The sequence below is a fragment of the Tenrec ecaudatus genome, chromosome 1 (genome assembly GCF_050624435.1).
Source record: "Tenrec ecaudatus isolate mTenEca1 chromosome 1, mTenEca1.hap1, whole genome shotgun sequence".
Lineage (NCBI taxonomy): Eukaryota > Metazoa > Chordata > Mammalia > Afrosoricida > Tenrecidae > Tenrec > Tenrec ecaudatus.
The window spans coordinates 18,142,810-18,162,193 of NC_134530.1; the positions used below are offsets into that span (position 1 = coordinate 18,142,810).

General features: G+C 39.2%; 1 protein-coding gene across 1 annotated transcript; it reads left to right on the top strand.

Moving 5' to 3' along the window:
* Positions 1-11,794: 11,794 nt before the first annotated feature.
* On the top strand, positions 11,795-12,715 carry LOC142446028 (olfactory receptor 7A5-like). The gene has a single exon (XM_075547860.1). It carries the CDS (start codon positions 11,795-11,797, stop codon positions 12,713-12,715), a length of 921 nt encoding a protein of 306 aa, XP_075403975.1.
* Positions 12,716-19,384: the final 6,669 nt, after the last annotated feature.

Sequence of the window (19,384 nt, forward strand, 5' to 3'; positions counted from 1 at the left end):
GCTAGTCAAACAAAAAATGTGAAAACATTTTAGACAAAGAAATAAGTAGTGCAAAGTCTTCAGTACAAGAATATTGCTCACATGTTGTGGCAATAACAAGGAGGATGGTACGAATGAGTGAAACAGGAAGCTGGATTGAGGTTCCAGTTAGGGGTAGAGAAAAACAAGGGGGTCTGATGATCATGATGCCACAGAAGACAGCATGACATGGGACCTTAGAGTTCAATGAGTATTCTTAGATGTAATATTGTATCACATCACTTCACAATACAGTGGATGTTACTGTATTAAGATTACTTGGTGTTATACAATTAAATTATTCTGACCCCCTGGTGGGAGAAATGGTGAAGCACTTGACTGGTACCAGAAAGGTTGCCAGTTGCAGCCACATCAGAGGAGCCTCAGAGAAAAGCCTACTGGCTAGCTTCCTAAAAGTCTCTGCCCTGAAACTTTAGAGAGCGGTTCTGCTCTGCACGCATGCGTCTGCCATGAGTTTGACTCGATGCCATCTAACAACATTATGTTATTTGTATACACTAATAAAAGATACCTAAATGATACATAATTCAGCTTTCTATGAAATGGACTCTCTCTCCTGTTTGGAATAACATTTCCATGTTCTGATTATAGAAGATAACTTAAGATGTTTGCTTAAGATATTTGATCAACGGTTGTCTATTCAGGCATATCTTCTCCTACCCCCTCCACTTTCAACCATAATATTGAAATCTACACCTCAGGCTGAGCTCCTCCAGCAGGAAACACACTCTACAAATGAACTAATCTATTTTTCCCTCCTCTAAGAATTGAATTGCATAATTCAGGTATTCTGAGGGGACAGTCATGGTTGTGGGAATATCAAGGACCAGTCAACCCGGTCGCAGAGATCTTTTGTATTGTAATTGAACCATGTAATAGAGAGAGAAAGAAAGCTAGTCTACTGAGGGGAAAACATGGTGTAGACAAAAAGAGAAGAGAAGAGATTATTAAAATATATGAAAGGATCACAGTGAAGAAGATAGCAGCCTCTCAATCCCTACTTCTAAATTCCACAATACCAAGAACAGTAATATAAACACTTTGTTCTGATAATCTGGCATTCTCTGATGCTCACTTTCCCTACATGATCGCTGACGATATATTGGTGCAAATGGAAATACGATAAAGAAAACTGATGGTGCCTGGTTATCAAAAAACATAGCATCTGGGTCGTAAAGGCTTGAAGAAAAACAAGCGGCCATCTTGCTGAGAAGCAACAAAGTCCACATGGAATTATTACACCAGCCTGTGTGATCAAGAGGTGTCAATGATAACAGGTATCAGGCATCAGGCATCAAAGATCCAGAAGAAAAAATTATATCAATGTGAAAGAGGGGTGGGGTGGAGTGCGGAGTGGAGACCCAATGGCCATCTATAGACAACTGGACATTCTCTTACAGAAGGGTCCCAAGAAAGAGATGAACCATGCCCTGTGCAGTATAGCACTTATAAAACATACAACTTTCCTCTACTTTAATGCTTCCTCCTGGCTACTATCATGACCTCATCTCTAGTTTACAAATCTGATGAGACCAGAGGATGTACACTGCTCCACATTAGAGCTCGCAACACAGGGAATCCAGGATAGATAAGCTCCTCCGAATCAATTAGGAGAATATAGATACCAGGATGGTAAGGTGAAGGTGGGGGAAGAAATAGAGAATTGATCTCAATATGACTCTTTTCAAAGGAGATGGGAATAAAAAGTGGGTGAAGGGAGACAGCGGTTGGTGTAAGACAGAGGGGGAATTGGATTATAAATTTATAAATTATCAAGGGTCCATGATGGAGGGAGGGTTGGGAAGAAGATAATGAGGAGTTAAATCAAGGGTTCAAGTAGAAAGGAAATGCTTTGAAAATGATCATGGTTATATATGTGCAAATGTGCTTGACACAATGGGTGCATGCATGTATTGCGATAACAGCTGTAAGAACCTCCAATAAAAATGACTTAAGAAGAAAAAAAGAGATGTCTCAGTCCAGTCCGACTCAATCCATTATTCCCATACTAGTCCATAAGTCCCTGTTTAGACTCATGCGGCCACGTTCAGTGTTGCAGAACGCATGATCACAAGCTGGGTACAAAGTTGCATGGATCTGAGGTCTGTTGAAACATGGCAGGTCCCCAGCTGTTCTGAGGGTGGCCAGCAAGCAGGAAGACCAAGGGGTGGAAGGAGAGAGAGAGCGAGATGGTGAGACTGGCCCTCAGAGAGTTATTTATCTTCATAACGCCTCAAAGGTAGGTCATCAGACTGGCCTGATTGACAGGCTGAACTCCACCATGTCTTCTTACAGGTGCCGTGTTGGCACAAGAAACCTATCACAGCAGGGGTAGGAAGGAGACATAGGGAAGGGAAAGCAAGCTGCTGTAAGGGAGGCTGATGCTCACTTGGGTGAAGGAGAAGACAATATCCTACAGGAGGAAGAAGAAAAAAAACTGGGGGAGGGAAAAGGTGACAAGACCAGCGATGCAGAGGTTTGATAAGTTGTTGAATACAAAACTGATGTTCTGAAATGGAAACCCTTATGTAATTCAAAATGAAAAATTAAAAAGGGATTATCTCATGATTGTTACTATTTCTATATGTAATTTTTAAAAAGAAAGGCCATTTTCTGGTGAGACTGTTTAGTGAATGCATGTGAATCCTGAGACAAATAATAACCTATTATCTCGGCCAGAACAAATGTCTGTTTCTTCCTATTTGCTTAACACCAGTTTGTAATCTAGAGTCAAACCTTGAGACTTTTCAATCTTTTTGCTGTTTGTCTTTTGTAAAGTGAAAAAATATATTTATTCAGGAATGTAGATTTTGCCCAACTTTCACACTTTCTCACATCCTGTTCTTTGGACCAAAAACACTCCCCATCTTTTAGCAATTGCCTTCAATGGATCCTCCCCTGAAGGTTTGTGCTCACCTCTCCTAATATCTTCATGTCGACTGGATCCGTCACAAGATGCATACAGAATTCTTGGTAATTTCCCTTCATAATATAGAATTCTGGGGCTCAGCATATGAATCTGATTTACATTAGAAACTTATCCTTGTACACAATAATATAATTATTTGTTTATATTTATGTTTCACAAAGAAATCCCAAATTCACCGACATTGAGTTGAAGCTGACTCATAGGGACCCTAAAAACAGGGTAGAACTGCCCCTGTGAACTTCTGAATGTTTCACTGTTTGCAAGATTAGCAAGCCTCTTCTTCTCCCACGGAGTGAGTGTGGGTGGTTTTGAACTACTGACCTTTCAGATCCCAGTCCAGTGCATAATCACTATGCCCCCAGGGCTCCTATTTGTGTAGTGAGCTATGTGAAATACATCATATTCTTAACATGTTGCCTACATGATATATCCTGTTCTATGATGATATTATGAAATAACATTGAGCAGTACGTATAAAATATTCTTAAAATTTTATTTTATTTTGTTGGGGGCTCTTACAGCTCTTATCACATTCCATGCATATATCCATTTTTGTCAAACACTTCTGTACATAGGTTGTCATCATCTTTTTCAAACATTTTCTTTCTACTTGAGATCCTGGCGCCAGCTCTTCATTCCCCGCAGTCCATTTGTCCTTGATAATTTATAAATCATTCTTTTTATTTTCCTGTCTTGAACTGACTGCTGTCTCATTTTACCCACTTTTCTGATGTCTGTCTTCCTGGGACAGGGACCATGTGTGTATCATTGTGATTGGTTCCCCGTTACTCGCCTGACTCCCTTTACCCTCCTAATTTCACTCTGCCCTTTATTGGTCCTGGGGGTTTTATCTCTTATGGATTCCCTGTGTTGTGAGTTCTTATCTGTACTGGTATACATGTTCTGGTCTAGCCAGATTTGTAAGACAGAATTGGGGTCATGGTAGTGGGGCTGGAGGAAGTATTAAAGATAGAGGAACGTGGTGTGTTCAGTGGGTGCAATACTGCACCTGACTTTCTCTTGCCTTCCTTGTGGCCGCTCTGACAGGGGGTGTCCAATTGACTACTGATGGGCTTTGGGTGTACCACTCTGCCCTTTCCTCATTGCCACTGATATGATTATTGTTTGTTTGTGTTGTTTTGTATCTTTGACGACTGATACCTGATCCCATCGGCACCTCATGATCACACAGTCTGGTCTGTATTTTCCACGTGAACTTTGTTGCCTCTCAGCTAGATGACCCCTTGTTTATCTTCAAGCCATTAAGACCCGGACACTGTCAGCTTTCTTCATCACATTTGCTTATGCACCCAGTTTGTCTTCAGCAATCATGTCAGGGAAGGTGAATATCGTAGAGTGTCATGTTATTAGATCAAATTGTTCTTGCATTGAGGGAGTACTTGAGTGGAGGCCCAGTGTCCATCCACTAACTAATACTTTATAAATAAATATATGCACATTGATCTATTCCCCTGTCATTGTATATAAATATACTTACTTATATACATGCCTGTAGTTAGACCTCTATAAACATCCTTTGCCTCCTAGTTTCATCCTCCATTTCATTTTACTTTCTTCCTGTCCCACTATCATGACGGTTTTGGTAATTCCTCTCAGTGACATTGCCCTTGATCGAGCCCGCCAAGCATCCTACACCCTCCTCAGCATCAATTTTTGAGAACTTATTCTTCCCTTGTCCCTGGGTTTGTTGGCACTCCCCTGCTTTCCCCCATCCCTCCCTCTCTCATGTCTTCTAGGAACCGTTGGTCCCATTGTTCTCCTCTCTGGATTGTGCTTCCCGCCTATCTTGTACAGATGGACAGTAATAAACACAAACACAAGGCAGAGGAAAACATAACAAAAAGAGAAGGCAGAAAATAAACCCACAACAGCTAATACAATAAAACAAAATGAAAACAAAACAAAACAAAACAAAAAGAATACCAACAGCTCAAATGGAAAAGCGCTGAAACAGTTTAAGATCTGGATGTTGACCTTTATGAGTGTTTCCGGTTGAGTTCTGGGGTGCCAGGCCCTGACCTCCAACTCCAATTTTGATATTCATTTGAGACTTAGTTGCTTTGCTCCCCTTTCTGCTCCTCTGTACACCCTTAGTGTTCACCGTGGTCCGTTGGTGTCTGATCGGGCATGCCTGTCACAGTATGAAATAGTCTTATAGAAGATCCTCTTCCTGTCTAGGTAGAAATCTAAAGTTGTGTCATCTTCTCTCTTCATTTTTTTGTGTCCTGTATATGTGTAGAGACTTCTTTGAGATAACTCGATAGTCTTCTCTACCAATATCTCACTAACGAGGATGACTTTCTTTTTATTCAAGTATTATTATCAATTCATCACAATGAAAGATGTGGTAAAAATACTGTGGTTAGACTGTGTGGAGTTGTACGTGTTCTTAATAAAACTCCTTGGCCTCAGTGAATTACGTCCAGCTATGTTCTTTAGCCCTCCAGTGAAGGAAATGCACCCATAGCACAGTCATTGTGGGTTACCCTGGATGCCAGAGACACACCAAAATAGAAAGGACAACCTCCTTGGAAGAAGGAGTTTGATGGGATAAAAGGTGAACCTGGAGCTGCAAGTTGTCTTCCCAGGGTCAAAGTGGAGCAAGTTTGCCTTTTCTTTTTCTCTGAGACCCAGAGAAGTAAATTTCTGAAGGTGCATAAGACAAAAGAATACTTCCTTAATGAGGCTCATGGGGATTTCTCCGCTAAAGCCACAGGACTGTAAATACTTCACCTCTCCCGACTCACGGAATTGACAGTTTCAGGTGGTGAGGAAACTCAGTTTCATCTTCCAGAGGCCTCACGAGTACTTACATCCTCATGCCCTTTCTGCAGACACCACTTCTCACTTTAGCAGCCGCACGAGGAAGATGCAGCGCTGTTGGACAGAGACTCTTCCACGAAAACACCTGGATGACCTGCGGCAGCCTCACAGGTGCTGGGACGGGGTGTGAGTGAGGCACCTCACTGTGCTAGCAATGGGGGTATCAACTGCACTAACATATAAAGCAATTTTAATAATACAAAGTCCTGCTAAGTTAAAGCCCCAGGTTCTGAAGGATGATTCTGGATACACTAAATGTCTTCTTTCTCTATTCTTTTTTTTTTGGTGTTGGCTCATTCATGGAATTTCTTTCTTTTTAAAACTTTTTAAAGCAGTTTTATTAGCACTTCATCCACATGCTGTACAATGCAGTAATTCAATCACAGCAAGAAGAGCTGTCAAAGTGTCACCATATTCAATTCTAGAATGTTTTCTTCTTCCCTGTAGTCATTGTTATCAATTTAGTTTTTCTCTAATTGTAGCAAAAATATGCACAACAGAACATTCTCCATTTCCAAAACTTCTACCTGTACAATTCAGTGTCGTTGATTATAGTCTTCACATTGCACAGCCAACTTCTTTCTCTCAACAGCCCTTATCCTTATCTCACCACATCTCTTTCTCCCATGTTGTTAGAAGGAGCCACGTAACCTCACTCAACTATTTTGCTCCTCCAGCAATTCATGAAAGATTTATTTAGCACTAAATTATACTCTGGAAACAAAGAAATGGGAAGATATTGCTCCTGCTCTCAGGAATCTCACAGTTTTCAAAAGGTAATAGACATGTTAAAAAGTAATGGCCATGTCCTAAAATGGTTCAACAATTCTGGTGAATTTGGTCATATCAATGCCTCTTCTGGGAGGGTGATGGAGAATTCACAGAGAAGCTCTTAATCATATTGAACCTCAAAGGAGGTGACAACAGGGGAGCAATATTGGGATCATTATTAGAACTGTCATTTATGCTTAGGAAATGGCATGGACTAGTTCATATCTGATGACCATTGAAGGCAAGGACTGAAAAGTGGTGGATGAGTGTAACCAAGTGGGCAGCAGGGAGATAACAGAAAGCCGTATTCTTACCGCAGGATTGACATTCTGAAAGTTGTGGCGAGTCGGTACAGAGACTGTGGCAGAGGGTGTGTGCAGTCAGGCTCGCCCTGTGGAGAAATCATCTTGGTCAATGTAAGCAACCCAGTCTTGCTGCTGCCAAATCCACGCAGAGAGAAGAGGTGGAAATAACACAGGAGAAGTGAGGGATGCGTCATGTGTGACAGGTTGCAATATAATTCACCCTGGAACCCACTGAGTAGTGGGAGGCACGCTTGACATTTTAAATTATGTATTTTATTTAATTTCTTATCTCCTCTCTGAAACTGCCGTCATGAGTGTAATTTAAGGGATGATGGAGATGAGAATTGTCACAGTGACTCTGCTTGTCCAACGCGTGTCATGGGTCTGGGTGAAGCTTGTTTCCAAGGGGTTTTCATCTAACTCATGTCTCTTATTTGACTGAATTTTATTGTGCGAACACTTTTATGATTACAGAAAACATGCAACTACAGTAAGGTAGTTCTCTTTAGCCTCATCTGTAGTTCCTTGTTATTAATATCTTCCATGAAAAGTCCATGATTGCATTTATTGTTCATGATCTGCTTAGACTCCTCTGGCTGACAAGCACTTCTTGATTTTGAGGATCATATTAGTGTTGAGGCAAACTGGTCAAGCATTTTAGAGACTGTCTTTCAGTTGGCTTTTGCCTAATGCTTGTCACATGCTTCAGTTTATTACGGGATTTCTTTATGTTTTTATGAACCACGAGTTATGTGTCTTATTCACCTATCCATTTAACAACAGCTGTAAATTTACTTGGGTTTTGATTGTGATTGTGGTAAACCTACAGATCAAATTGTGAAGGATTTATATCTTCAGAATAATTAAGGTCTTTCCAATTCATGAACAAAATACATCTTTAAATTTTCTTTTAGAAGTATTTTATAGCTTACATTCTATCAATTTTGCTAGACTTTTATTAGACTAAGTCCTTTGTATTATTATTTTTATTGAAGTGCTTTCTTTGATTGTTGATATGTAGAAAACAGTTCACTGTTGTATATGTTATGATTGTTTCTCTGGGATTTCTCTGTAGACAATGATGGCTTCTGTGAACAAAGAGTGCTTTATTTTTACCTTCTCAATCTGTATACCTTACTTTTAATATTTTTTGCTGTTGTTCTCCCTAGGACTCCCAGAACACTTTAAATGTGGTCATCCTTATGTGTGTCAGGAACTAAAGTGGAAATTTTTTTGCATTTTCAACATTGAGCATGATCCGTATTTGCAAGATTTAAGCTATGTTCTTTATGAATGTAAGGAAGTTTGTGGAAAAAATAAAAACACAAATCTTTATTTTAATTTGTACCAAATGCTTATTGCTCTTCAGTTGATATGATATGACTATTTTTAATGTAGCTTATGTAAGACATTACGTAATCTGAATTTCAAACCTTGAATCAGTCTTTAATTCCTGAAACAACTCCTAATATTTGCATTGTATAATGATTTTCATAAGGTATTTGAATTGATTTTCTAGGATTTTTCTGAGGATATTTGTATTTATGTTCATGAATAATATTGATCTGCAGTTTTGCTACAATTTCCAAATGTGGTTGTGGTATGACATCAATGCTAACTTCACACAATAAGTTGGGAAATGTTCCCTATGCTTATTTTCTGGAAGAGATTGAGAGGATTAATTTCATTACTGTCCTAAAAGTTGATAGAATCCAGTAGCATATATCTAATATGTTAAACAATTATTGCCTCCCAAACATTGAATTTTGAAAAAAAAATTTGAAATCTGCATTTATATTCTCTTGTATTTTTTCCTATGTATATTTCAATTATTTACTGATGTTTGAACAGTATCTTTATAATGCGAATATAGGAATCCTTTTATGTCTTAAAGTTTGAAATATTTATCTAGTTATATTACTGTTCTGGGTATTGTGGGATTTAGAAGGAGGATTTGAAGACTGCTATCTTCTTTAGTGTGATTCTTTGATATCTTTTAATAATCTCCTGTCTTCTTTTTTGTCTACACCAGTTTTCCTCTCTCTAGCTTTCTTTTTCTCTCTATTACATGGTAGAATATCAATACTAAGGATCTCTGCGACAGGTTTGACTGGTCATTGATATTCCCACAACCATGACTGTCCACTCAGAATCCCTGAATTATGCAATGCAGTTCTCAGAGGCGGGAAAAACGAACTGGCTCATTGTAAAGCGCTTTTCCCTGCTGGAGGAGCTCAGCCTGAGGTGTATAATTCAACATTATGGTTGAAAGTGGAGGGGGTAGGAGAAGAGATGACTGAAGTATTGATCAAATATCTTATGCAAACATCTTAAATTGTCTTCTATAATCAGAACATGCAAATGTCATGCCAAACAGGAGAGAGAGTCCATTTTATGGAAAGCTGAATTATGTATCATGTAGGTATCTTTTATTAGTATATACAAATAACATCAAGTAACATAATGTAGTTTTTTTGTATCAAGTCAGTTCCAGCTCCTGGCAGACGCGTGCCTGCAGAGCAGAACTGCTCTCTAAGGTTTCAGGGCAGGGACTTTTAGGAAGCTAGCGAGCAGGCTTTTCTCTGAGGCTCCTCTGATGTGGCTGCAATTGGCAACCTTTCTGGTACCAATCAAGTGCTTCACCATTTGTCCCACCAGGCTCAGAATAATATAATAATGCAATACCAAGTAATCTTAATTCAGTAACATCCACTGTATTTTGATGTGATACAATATTCCATCTAAGAACACTCATTGAGCGCTGAGACCCATGTCACGGTGTCTTCCGTGGCATCATGATCATCACACCCCTTGTTTTTTCTCTACTTCTAACTGAAAACTGAATCCAGCTTCCTGTTTCACTCATTCAGGCCGTCCTCCTCGTTATGGCCACAACATGTGAGCAATATTCTTGTACCAAGGACTTTGCACTACTTCTATCTTTGTCTAAAATGTTTTCATATTTTTCATTTGACTCGCATCATAAATGCCTTCCGACTTTCTGCTCAAAGTTTCCTTATTAAGGATGACTGTACAACGAAGCGGAGCCCTGGTGCAGTAGTGCTCATGAGTTGGCCTGACATCTGCAGGGTCAAAAACCGCCAGCAGCTCCGTGGGAGTATGACAGGGCTTCCCATTCCCTTAAACAGTTTCAGTTTCAGGAACCAGCAGGAGGGTCTCTATGAGTCAGCATTGATTCAAGGCAGTGGGTTTTGTTCTATAATGAAGCATTTCCATTCCTTGGTATAGCTTTGTTGTTGTTGTGACTCTTAGCTACAGGAATACAATAGGAAAGTCCGCCCAATCCTGCTCCATGGTCACAATTGTTAGGTTCAAGGACATGTTTTTGCAGCCACTGTATCAATCCGTGTCATCGAAGGTGTTCAACTTTTGTTGCTACTGCTCTGCTTTACTTTATTTCATAGAGGCAATAATTACAAATCATTTACTTATCATTAATAGTGTACTGGCCCCCTGGGTGCACAATGGTTACCCTTTGGACTGCTAAATGCAAGGTCAGCAGGTGAAACCCACCATCCTCTCTTCGGGAGAAAGGCTGGGTCTACTACTCATGGTGAGTCATAGTCTTGGAAACCTACAGGGGCAGTTCTAGCTTGCCTCACAGGGTCGATATGAGTTGGCATCAAGTTGATGTGAGAGTGAGACTAAGGGATTCACCTTCCACTTTCAATATATATATCCTAGAAGAACATTTGAGGACAGAAATATATAATTTTTTATTAATTAGATGAAGTTTTAAACAACAGGTCATAGTTATGCATCCAGTAATTCATAAACATTCTGATTCAACTCATCTCTTACAATCCCACTTGTTCCCTATATTTCCTGTGTCCATTTCCTCCTTCTTATATTTATGAACTTTGTTCTTGAGGAAATGCTGCCCTGTTGACCTTAAGTATTTAATTATTATAGCTGGACGTGCGTTCAGTTCTAGACCGGAAGGGTAAGTGCTCTATAGTCTTTGGATTTCCACCAGTCTCTCTTGGCCAGTATGCCTGTTGTCTTGTATGATTTTGAGTTCCTTTCTGCAAACTTCCCCCACCTGCAACCCATTCTATATAAGATCTTCTAACCTGAACTTGTTCAGAGCACATGATAGTTATAGACCAGCACCATCTATTTCTTCAGATCTACAGTTAAGGAGACTGAGGTTGGCAGGCTTCATCAGTCTGTTTACTTCATTCTTTTCCTGTGTCTTTCAATTTACATCTTTCTTCTTTCTTCAACTCAGCTGACTTCTCTTAAGGCTTTCAATACTGCAGTTACTGCTCATCAAATAAAGGCAATGGTTTAAAAATTTCATTGCAGTTTTCAGTGACTGCCAGAATATTTGTTGCTGATACCAAATGCTCAAGTAGAAAGCAAATGTTTTGAGCATGATGAAGGCAAAAAATCGCCAAATGTGCTTGACACATGATGGATGGATGTATGGATTGTGATAAGAGTTGTATGAGCACCGTATAAAATGCTTTTTAAAAAAATTTATGATGATGGCAACCTGTGTACAAATGTACTTGACACAATAGATGGATGTATGTGTTGTGATTAGAGCTGTACAAGTCCCCAAAAGAGGATTAAAAAAGTAGAGAATACTTGGCAAACAATAATTAGTTGAACACATTTGATGAATGAGGAAATCATAGTTTCATGGGAGTTGGAGAATTTACATTGCTTTTAAAAATAGATGTGATTCTAAGAAGGGAAGGCTGGTCAGGTTTGTTATCAAAAGATTGAGCATTCTGGACTTGTGAATTCTCAACTTAATATGATATTGGAATTGATTTACATGCTAAAATGGAACATACAGCATATCTGTTAAACTGGCGTGAAATTTTTATTACTAAGTTGCTTTGCTCTTTTCTTTTCCAGTAGTTTCTTCAGCTACATGGAACCAAGAAACCACACACATTTTCAACATTTCATCCTGTTGGGGCTCTCAGAAGACGCAGAGCTGCAGCCCGTCCTCTTCGGACTCTTCCTGTCAATGTACTTGGTCACCTTCACTGGGAACCTGCTCATCATCCTGGCCATCATCAAGGACAACCACCTCCACACACCCATGTACTTCTTCCTCTCCAACCTCTCCTTTGCTGACATCTGTTTAATCTCCACCACTGTTCCAAAGATGCTGATGAACATCCAGATGCAGAACAGAGTTATTTCTTATGAACACTGCATCACCCAGATGTATTTTTTCCTGCTTTTTACAGGATTGGATCATTTCCTCTTGACAGTGATGGCCTATGACCGGTTTGTGGCCATCTGTCACCCACTGCACTACACGGTCATCATGAACCCAAGGCTCTGTGGTCTCCTGCTTCTGGTCTCCTGGTTATTGAGTGTACTGCAGGCTTTATTACATGGGTTAATGGTTTTGCGTTTGTCCTTTTGTACAGAGTTGGAAATCTCCCATTTTTTCTGTGAACTTAACCAGGTAATCCAACTTGCTTGCTCTGACACATTCCTCAATACCTTAGTGATTTATTTTGCAGCTGGGGTTCTGGGAGTTATTCCACTCAGTGGGATCCTTTTCTCTTACACAAAGATTGTGTCCTCCATTTTGAAAATTGCCTCAGCTGGGGGTAAATATAAAGCCTTTTCCACTTGTGGGTCTCACCTCTCCGTGGTTTTCTTGTTTTATGGTACCACTTTTGGGGTTTATCTCAGTTCTACTCCTACTAAAAGTTCCAGTTCCAGTGCAATCGCCTCAGTAATGTACACTGTAGCTACACCCATGCTGAACCCCTTTATCTACACTCTTAGAAACAAGGACATAAAGCAGGCCCTAGGGAAACTTTGCAGTTGAAAATTATTCTCTACAAAGCAGAAACAATCTCTAGGTTAGAGAGCTACTCATGAGGCAGAGAGGTGAGAATTGTGAATATTTAAATCATTCTTTCCTCAGTGCACACCTCTGCTTTGTAATCCAAATTTAATCTGTTTTCTTTTTATACATAACACACAAGTTTTTCCTGTATATTTCTTCCATAGGTGTTTATTTGTATCAATATCCTGTCTTCTACAGATAATTCTTTTTAGGCGACTGCAGATTGAAGCATGAAATCTCCTCAAGTGCTAATCCTAGAATATATGTCTACAATTATCCCATAGGAACAGCCTTATTGTTGCTCTCAAACCTGAGATGCTGAGATATAAATTTTCAAATTCCTATTTGGATAGCCTGTTTGTAACGATCAATTCTAGTATGAGAAATTTGATCTTTTGATTATTTTCTTTAAAGTGAAGTCTTGTTAAGTATTTTGATTTGGAATTTATAAACATGTTTTTGAGAGTTGGTTTGTGTCAATTGAATACTCAGTATTCTCAGTGAGTTGGCAGGTATGGCTTGGTCATCTTCATGATGTTCTGTAGCATAATGTCATCAATGCCAGCGTGAGGGCTGCTATTAACAGACAATTGGCTGTACGAAGACGAGAGTGGATTGTAAACTCTTCACTCAGGTCACAGTCTTGATTCATGTGCAAGGACATTTCTTTGGCTGTGTAACCCAATTCTCTTACAAGTGGATGCTGTGAGAAAATGTGGATGCTTCTTGATGGGCCTTGCTATTGCATCTGTCTTGTTGAGTTCTAATTCTTTGGACTTGAACCAATGGCCTGCCATATTGCCTGCCAATACTGAGAGTTATAGGCAACCAATTCTCTGACCTGTGAGCCTTGTATTTGCTCTCATCTCCAGTGCGAAGCCTCATCTAATGTCATTGAATTCATCCACATTTGAAGCCATGATGTTACTGCTGAACCGACAAAGCTTCATGTGGCAGGAGAAGTCCACTGCTTAACATCGGACACCGTGTTTGCAACCAGACTAGACTTACCCACTTCTGTAGCTGTGTGAGCTATTTTCTTGATATAAAAATTTCTGTTTATTATATTTATAAGTATCATGATTTTTGCTTCTCTAGAGAAGGAAATCTAACACCTTTGTTCTGAACGTGGTTGCAGAGAAAATCATATGGATGAATTTTCCAAAAGTTGTTATAAAATCTGACAAGTTCTCCAAGTGTTACTCACTGTACTTTCTTTAATTTACTACTATTATTAGTAACAAGGGTTCTGTTAACTCAAGTGAATTGACAATGTTATTATGTAAAATATTACCACCAACAGATTAACTTTTGGTGAGGAATGAAGTGGTGGATGTTCATGCGTTTGATCATTTTCAAGAACCGTGTCAGGATGAGAAGTATAGGGAAGCTGATTGGTTGCTACGACTTTTAATAGACAAAGTGGTAATTGAAAGAGTTGAGCTCAGGGCTTAGGAAGCATTTCTCAACTGCCACATAAAAGACCTTGTCACAATAAAATTAAAAGTATGCTTGCTTCAAGAAATAGTACAACATAAAACAAAAACTTAGCAGTCAGGAAGAGTTATTTTTCCAAAAGAAAGAGTTTTTGTTCATTAGAATTCAAACTGTCCAATCAAAAGTTATTGGAAGCAAATGTGTTATTGTACATAGCATATATGATGAACAATGATGGTTTTTAAATCTAAAATGTTTGTCTATTAGAAGTCAAATAGTTAGGTGTAATATATAATTTTCTCTATTTAGAAAAAAATTCGATATAATATCACACACCTCTAAATTAAAGAAAAATTAGTAATTTTAAAAGTTTTAGTAAGAGTACACACACATCCCCAAACGATTTGAATGAACAAAAAATTTACTTCTGAATACTTTATTTTCCTTCTAATGATTGTAGCTGATTTACCCTCCACATATTCATACCTGTAGATAAGGGTAGCTGTTCTGAGAAAGAAGCATTTCCTGAATTAGTCATGAAACATTGTTTTTCCCCTCTCATTTGCTTTAATTTTTAACAAAACAAATACCCAAGTAGAGCTATGGTAGAAAAGAGAGTTGTCCATTGGGTCTGAAATTTAAAACAAGAGCTGTTTCAGAAAAATCCAAGTGGAAGTATAATCCCTATACAGTCTGTAAAGGCCCATGCACACATTTTCAAACTCAATCATCAACCAATATGTAATGGTAGAATATTTTATTTCTGAAAAACAGGAATAAGAATTAAAATGTTCATGAGAAGGTCCGGTTTCCCAGTGATGAGTCTTCATGTCCTGTAATGAATTTTGCAGATTGCATTCATAACAAATCTCTGAGAACTTTAGGTTGTTTCAAGTTAAAGGAAGTAGTCGTCATCTGTGTCCTATTCTAGTTTCTGCTCACATTTCATTACTGAGATGACGCTTAATTCTAGGCTATATCAGACAGTTTATTAAAGCTTATATCACACACCTAGTAAATGTCTAGAAACATTTTTACAAACATTTTGTGATATTAAGAATACCTGGTGGTGCAGTGTGTTAAGTGCTAGGAAATTAGTCCCAAGTTAAGCAATTCAAACCTTCCAGGAGAAAGATGAGGCAGTCTGCTCATGTAAAGATTTACCACCACAGTTACCCTCAGAATTCACCCTTTGACAGTGGACTTGGTCTCCCTTTTCCAGCATTTTAATCAACCACATAGAAACAAGAAGGAACTGCCCCCCCCCAAAGGTCAGAATTTATCCTCATGGGCCTCGCAGAGTGTGCTAGTCGACGTTAACAAGAGAAACAAATTCATAAGACACCCATCTGTGTGTAAGAGTGAACTTTATATCCAAGAGCAACTGTACATTTAAGAAAACATCCCAGCCCAGTCCAGATCAAGTCCATAATTCCAATATTACCCTATATGTTGACCCCAGTTCATAAAGTCCTCTTGAGTCTCACACAACCATGCAATGATCCTCAATTCAGGAAGATAACAGGTCCATGGATATTAAATCTTGTGGATAAAGTGGCAGTGGATGTATCTCAGTCCTGGTGTGGGTCTCCATATGGCTCCTCCAGTTCCAGGGCTCTGGTTCTACAGAAAAGCTCCATGTGGCTTGTCATAAGGAATGTGAAGAGAGAGAGAGTGTCCCATCTTCAATGAGTTATTTATCTTCATCATGACTCTAAATGAGGTCATACAGCTGTGACCTGATTGATATGCTAAACTCCACCCCTAACTCTTTATAGTCTCAAATTGACACCGGATTATGTAATTACCACAGACCACCCCTTGTCACCTGGACACTTTCACACAACTTTTTGGCCATATGTAATTTTCAAATAATAATGCAATTATCTCTGTGTCTAACAGGATAAAACTAAAATGCATGCGATTAAAACATGTGTCACCCTCACTTAAACATAACATTCTACAAGTGAACTAAACAAAAGTATTCTATTCTTATGTAACCACCTACATCATAATCCTATGAACATACTCCCTCACCTATGAAAGTTATAAGCCATCCACTTCATGCCTTTATCTCTCCATTTTGGGAATCTAATTTCATTATGTGGGGTCCTGGTTTACAACTGCCAGCACCAGCACCATGACAGGCTGTATAAAACCAAAGTCTGGGTCAGGCTTAAGCTCTAATTTCAGATTCCTGGACACTGAGGTAATACTGTCAGAGAAGGCATCACCTGTCCCAGATGACCAGTAGGGAGCAGCGACCACCACCCCCAATTGACCAGTCAAGTGAATATGCGTGGAACTACTCACCAACCACCACTGGACAATGCTGATGCCAGAAGTTTTCTCCAATAAGTTTAAAGAACAGCAACACCGGACTTCCCCCGGTCCCTAGCCGCATAAAAACCCAGGGAACAAAGAACTTGGGGCTGATTTCCTTTTGGATGCTGGGTCCCCGCTGCACTGGGAAGTGGAGGGAGGGAAGCCCTAGCTCAAGCTAGCAAATACAAAACTGATTATCTGAAATGTAAACCCTTATGTAATTCAAAATGAAAAATTAAAAAGGGATTATCTCATCATTGTTACTATTTCTATATATAATTTTTAAAAAGACAGGCCATTTCTTGTGAGAATGTTTAGTCAATTCATGTGAATCCCGAGACAACAACCAATTATCTTAGTCAAAACAAATGTCTATTTATTCTTATTTGCTCAACATCAGTTTGTAATCTAGAGTCATACGTTGACACTTTTCAATCTTTTTGTTGTTTGTGTTTTGTAAAGTGAAAAAATAGATTAATTCAGGAAAGAAGATTTTGTCGAACTTTCATGCTTTCTCACATCCTGGTCTTTGGACCAAAAGCACTCCCCATCTTTTAGCATTTGGCTTCAATGGATCCCCCCTGAATGTGCTCACCTCTCCTAATACCTTCATGTCGACTGGATCAATCACAAGATGCATACAGAAGTCTCAGTACTTCTCCACTCGTAATATAGAAACCTGGGGCTCAGTATATCAATCTGATTTACATTATCAACTTATCTTTGTAACAAATAATATAATTATTTGTTTACATTTATGTTTTATAAAGGAAACCCAAATTCACTGACATTGAGTTGAAGCTGACTCATAGGGACCCTAAAAACAAGGTAGAACTACCCCTGTGAACTCCCAAGAATTTTATTCTTTGCAGGATTAGCAAGCCTCTTTTTTGTCCCACCGAGTGACGAGGGTAGTTTTGAACTAGTGAGCTTTCAGATGCCAGTAGAATGCATAATCGCTATGCCACCAGGGCTCCTGTTAGTGTATTCAGTTATGTGAAATATATTATACTCATAACATATTGCCTATATGAGATATTCTGTTCTATGATTATATGAAATACACATTGAACAGTATATATGAAATATTCTTTAATTTTAATTTTATTTTATTGGGGGCTCTTACAGCTCTTATCACATTCCATACATATATCCATTTTGTCAAACACACCTGTACATATGTGGTCATCATATTTTTCAAAACATTTTTTTTGTACTTGAGCCCCTGGCGTCAGCTCCTCATTCCGCACACCCCACCTGCCTTCATGTATCCTTGATAATTTATTAATTCTTCTTTTTATTTTCTTGTCTTGCACCAACTGCTGTCTCAGTTTATCCACTTTTCTGCTGTCCATCCCCCTGGGATGGGGGACATATGTCTATCATTGTCATTGGTTTCCCATTACTCCTCACACCCCCTTTACTCTCCTAATTTCACGGCTCCCCTTATTGATCCTAATTTCACTGCTCCCCTTATTGGTCCTGGGGACGTTTATCTGTTCTGGTCTCCCTGTGTTATGAGTTCTTATCTGTACTAGTATACGTGTTCTGGTCTAGCCAGATTTGTAAGATAGAATTGGGGTCTTGATAGTGGGGGTGGAGGAAGCATTAAAGAACTAGAGGAACATGGTGTGTTCAGTGGGTTCTACACTGCATCTGACTTGCTCTTCCCTTCCTTGTGGCCGCTCTGACAGGGGGTGTCCAATTGACTACTCATAGGCTTTGGGTCTCCGCTCTGACCTCCCCTCATTGTCATTGATATGATTTTTGTTTGTTTGTTTTGTTTTGGATTTTTGACACCTGATACCTGACCCATCAACACCTCATGACCACACAGGCTGATATCCATTTTCCATGTGTACTTTGTTGCCTCTCAGCTAGATGACCCTTTGTTTTTCTTCAAGCCTTTAAGACCCCAGACGCTATGTCTTTTGATAGCTGGACACCATCAGTTTTGTCACCACATTTGCTTATGCACCCGTTTTGTCTTCAGAGATCATTTCAGGGAAGGTGAATATCATAGAGTGCCATATTCGTAGACGAAATTGTTCTTGCATTGAGGGAGAACTTAGTGGAGGCCCAATGTCCATCCACTACCTAATACTTTATAAATAAATATATGTTCATAGATCTATTCCCCTGTGATTGTATGTAAATATACTTAGGCCTCTACAAATGTCCTTTGTCTCCTAATTCTATCCTCTATTTCAATTTAGTTTCCTCCTGTCCTACTATCATGCTTGGTTTTGATAATTCCTTTCAACTACATTGTCCTTGATCGAGCCCTCAAACATCCTACACCCTCTTCAGCATCAATTTTTGAGATCTTATTCTTCCCTTGTTGCCATCCCTCCTCTTTCCCCCCATCTCTCCCTCGCCCACATCTTCCAGGAACCATTGGTCCCATTGTTCTCTCCTCCGGATTGTCAATCCCACCTATCTTGTACAGATAGACAGTAATACACACAATAACAAAGCTGAGGAAAACATCAAAAAGAGAAGACAAACAATAAATCCACAACAGCTAATACAATAAAACAAAATAGAAAAAGCAGATAGAAAACCAACAGCCCAAACGGAAAAGCCTGAAACTGTGTCAGATCTGGATATTGATCTTTATGAGTGCTTCCACTTGAGTTCTGGGGTGTCAGGCCCTGGCCCCCAACTCCACTTTTGGTATGTATCAGGGACTTAGTTGCTTTGCTCCCCTTGCTGCTCTGCTGTATATCTTTATTATTCACTCTGGTTCAATTGGGTTGGATGGGGCATGTCTCCGACAGTATGAAATAGTGTTATAGAAGATTCTATTCCTGTTTAGGTAGAAATCTAAAGTTGCGTCATCTTTTCTCTTCATTTTTTTGTGTCCTGTAGATGTTTAGAGACTTT

Bases quoted from the DNA above. Each gene is read 5' to 3' on its own strand.
- LOC142446028 (XM_075547860.1), top strand. From the start codon at position 11,795: ATGGAACCAAGAAACCACACACATTTTCAACATTTCATCCTGTTGGGG.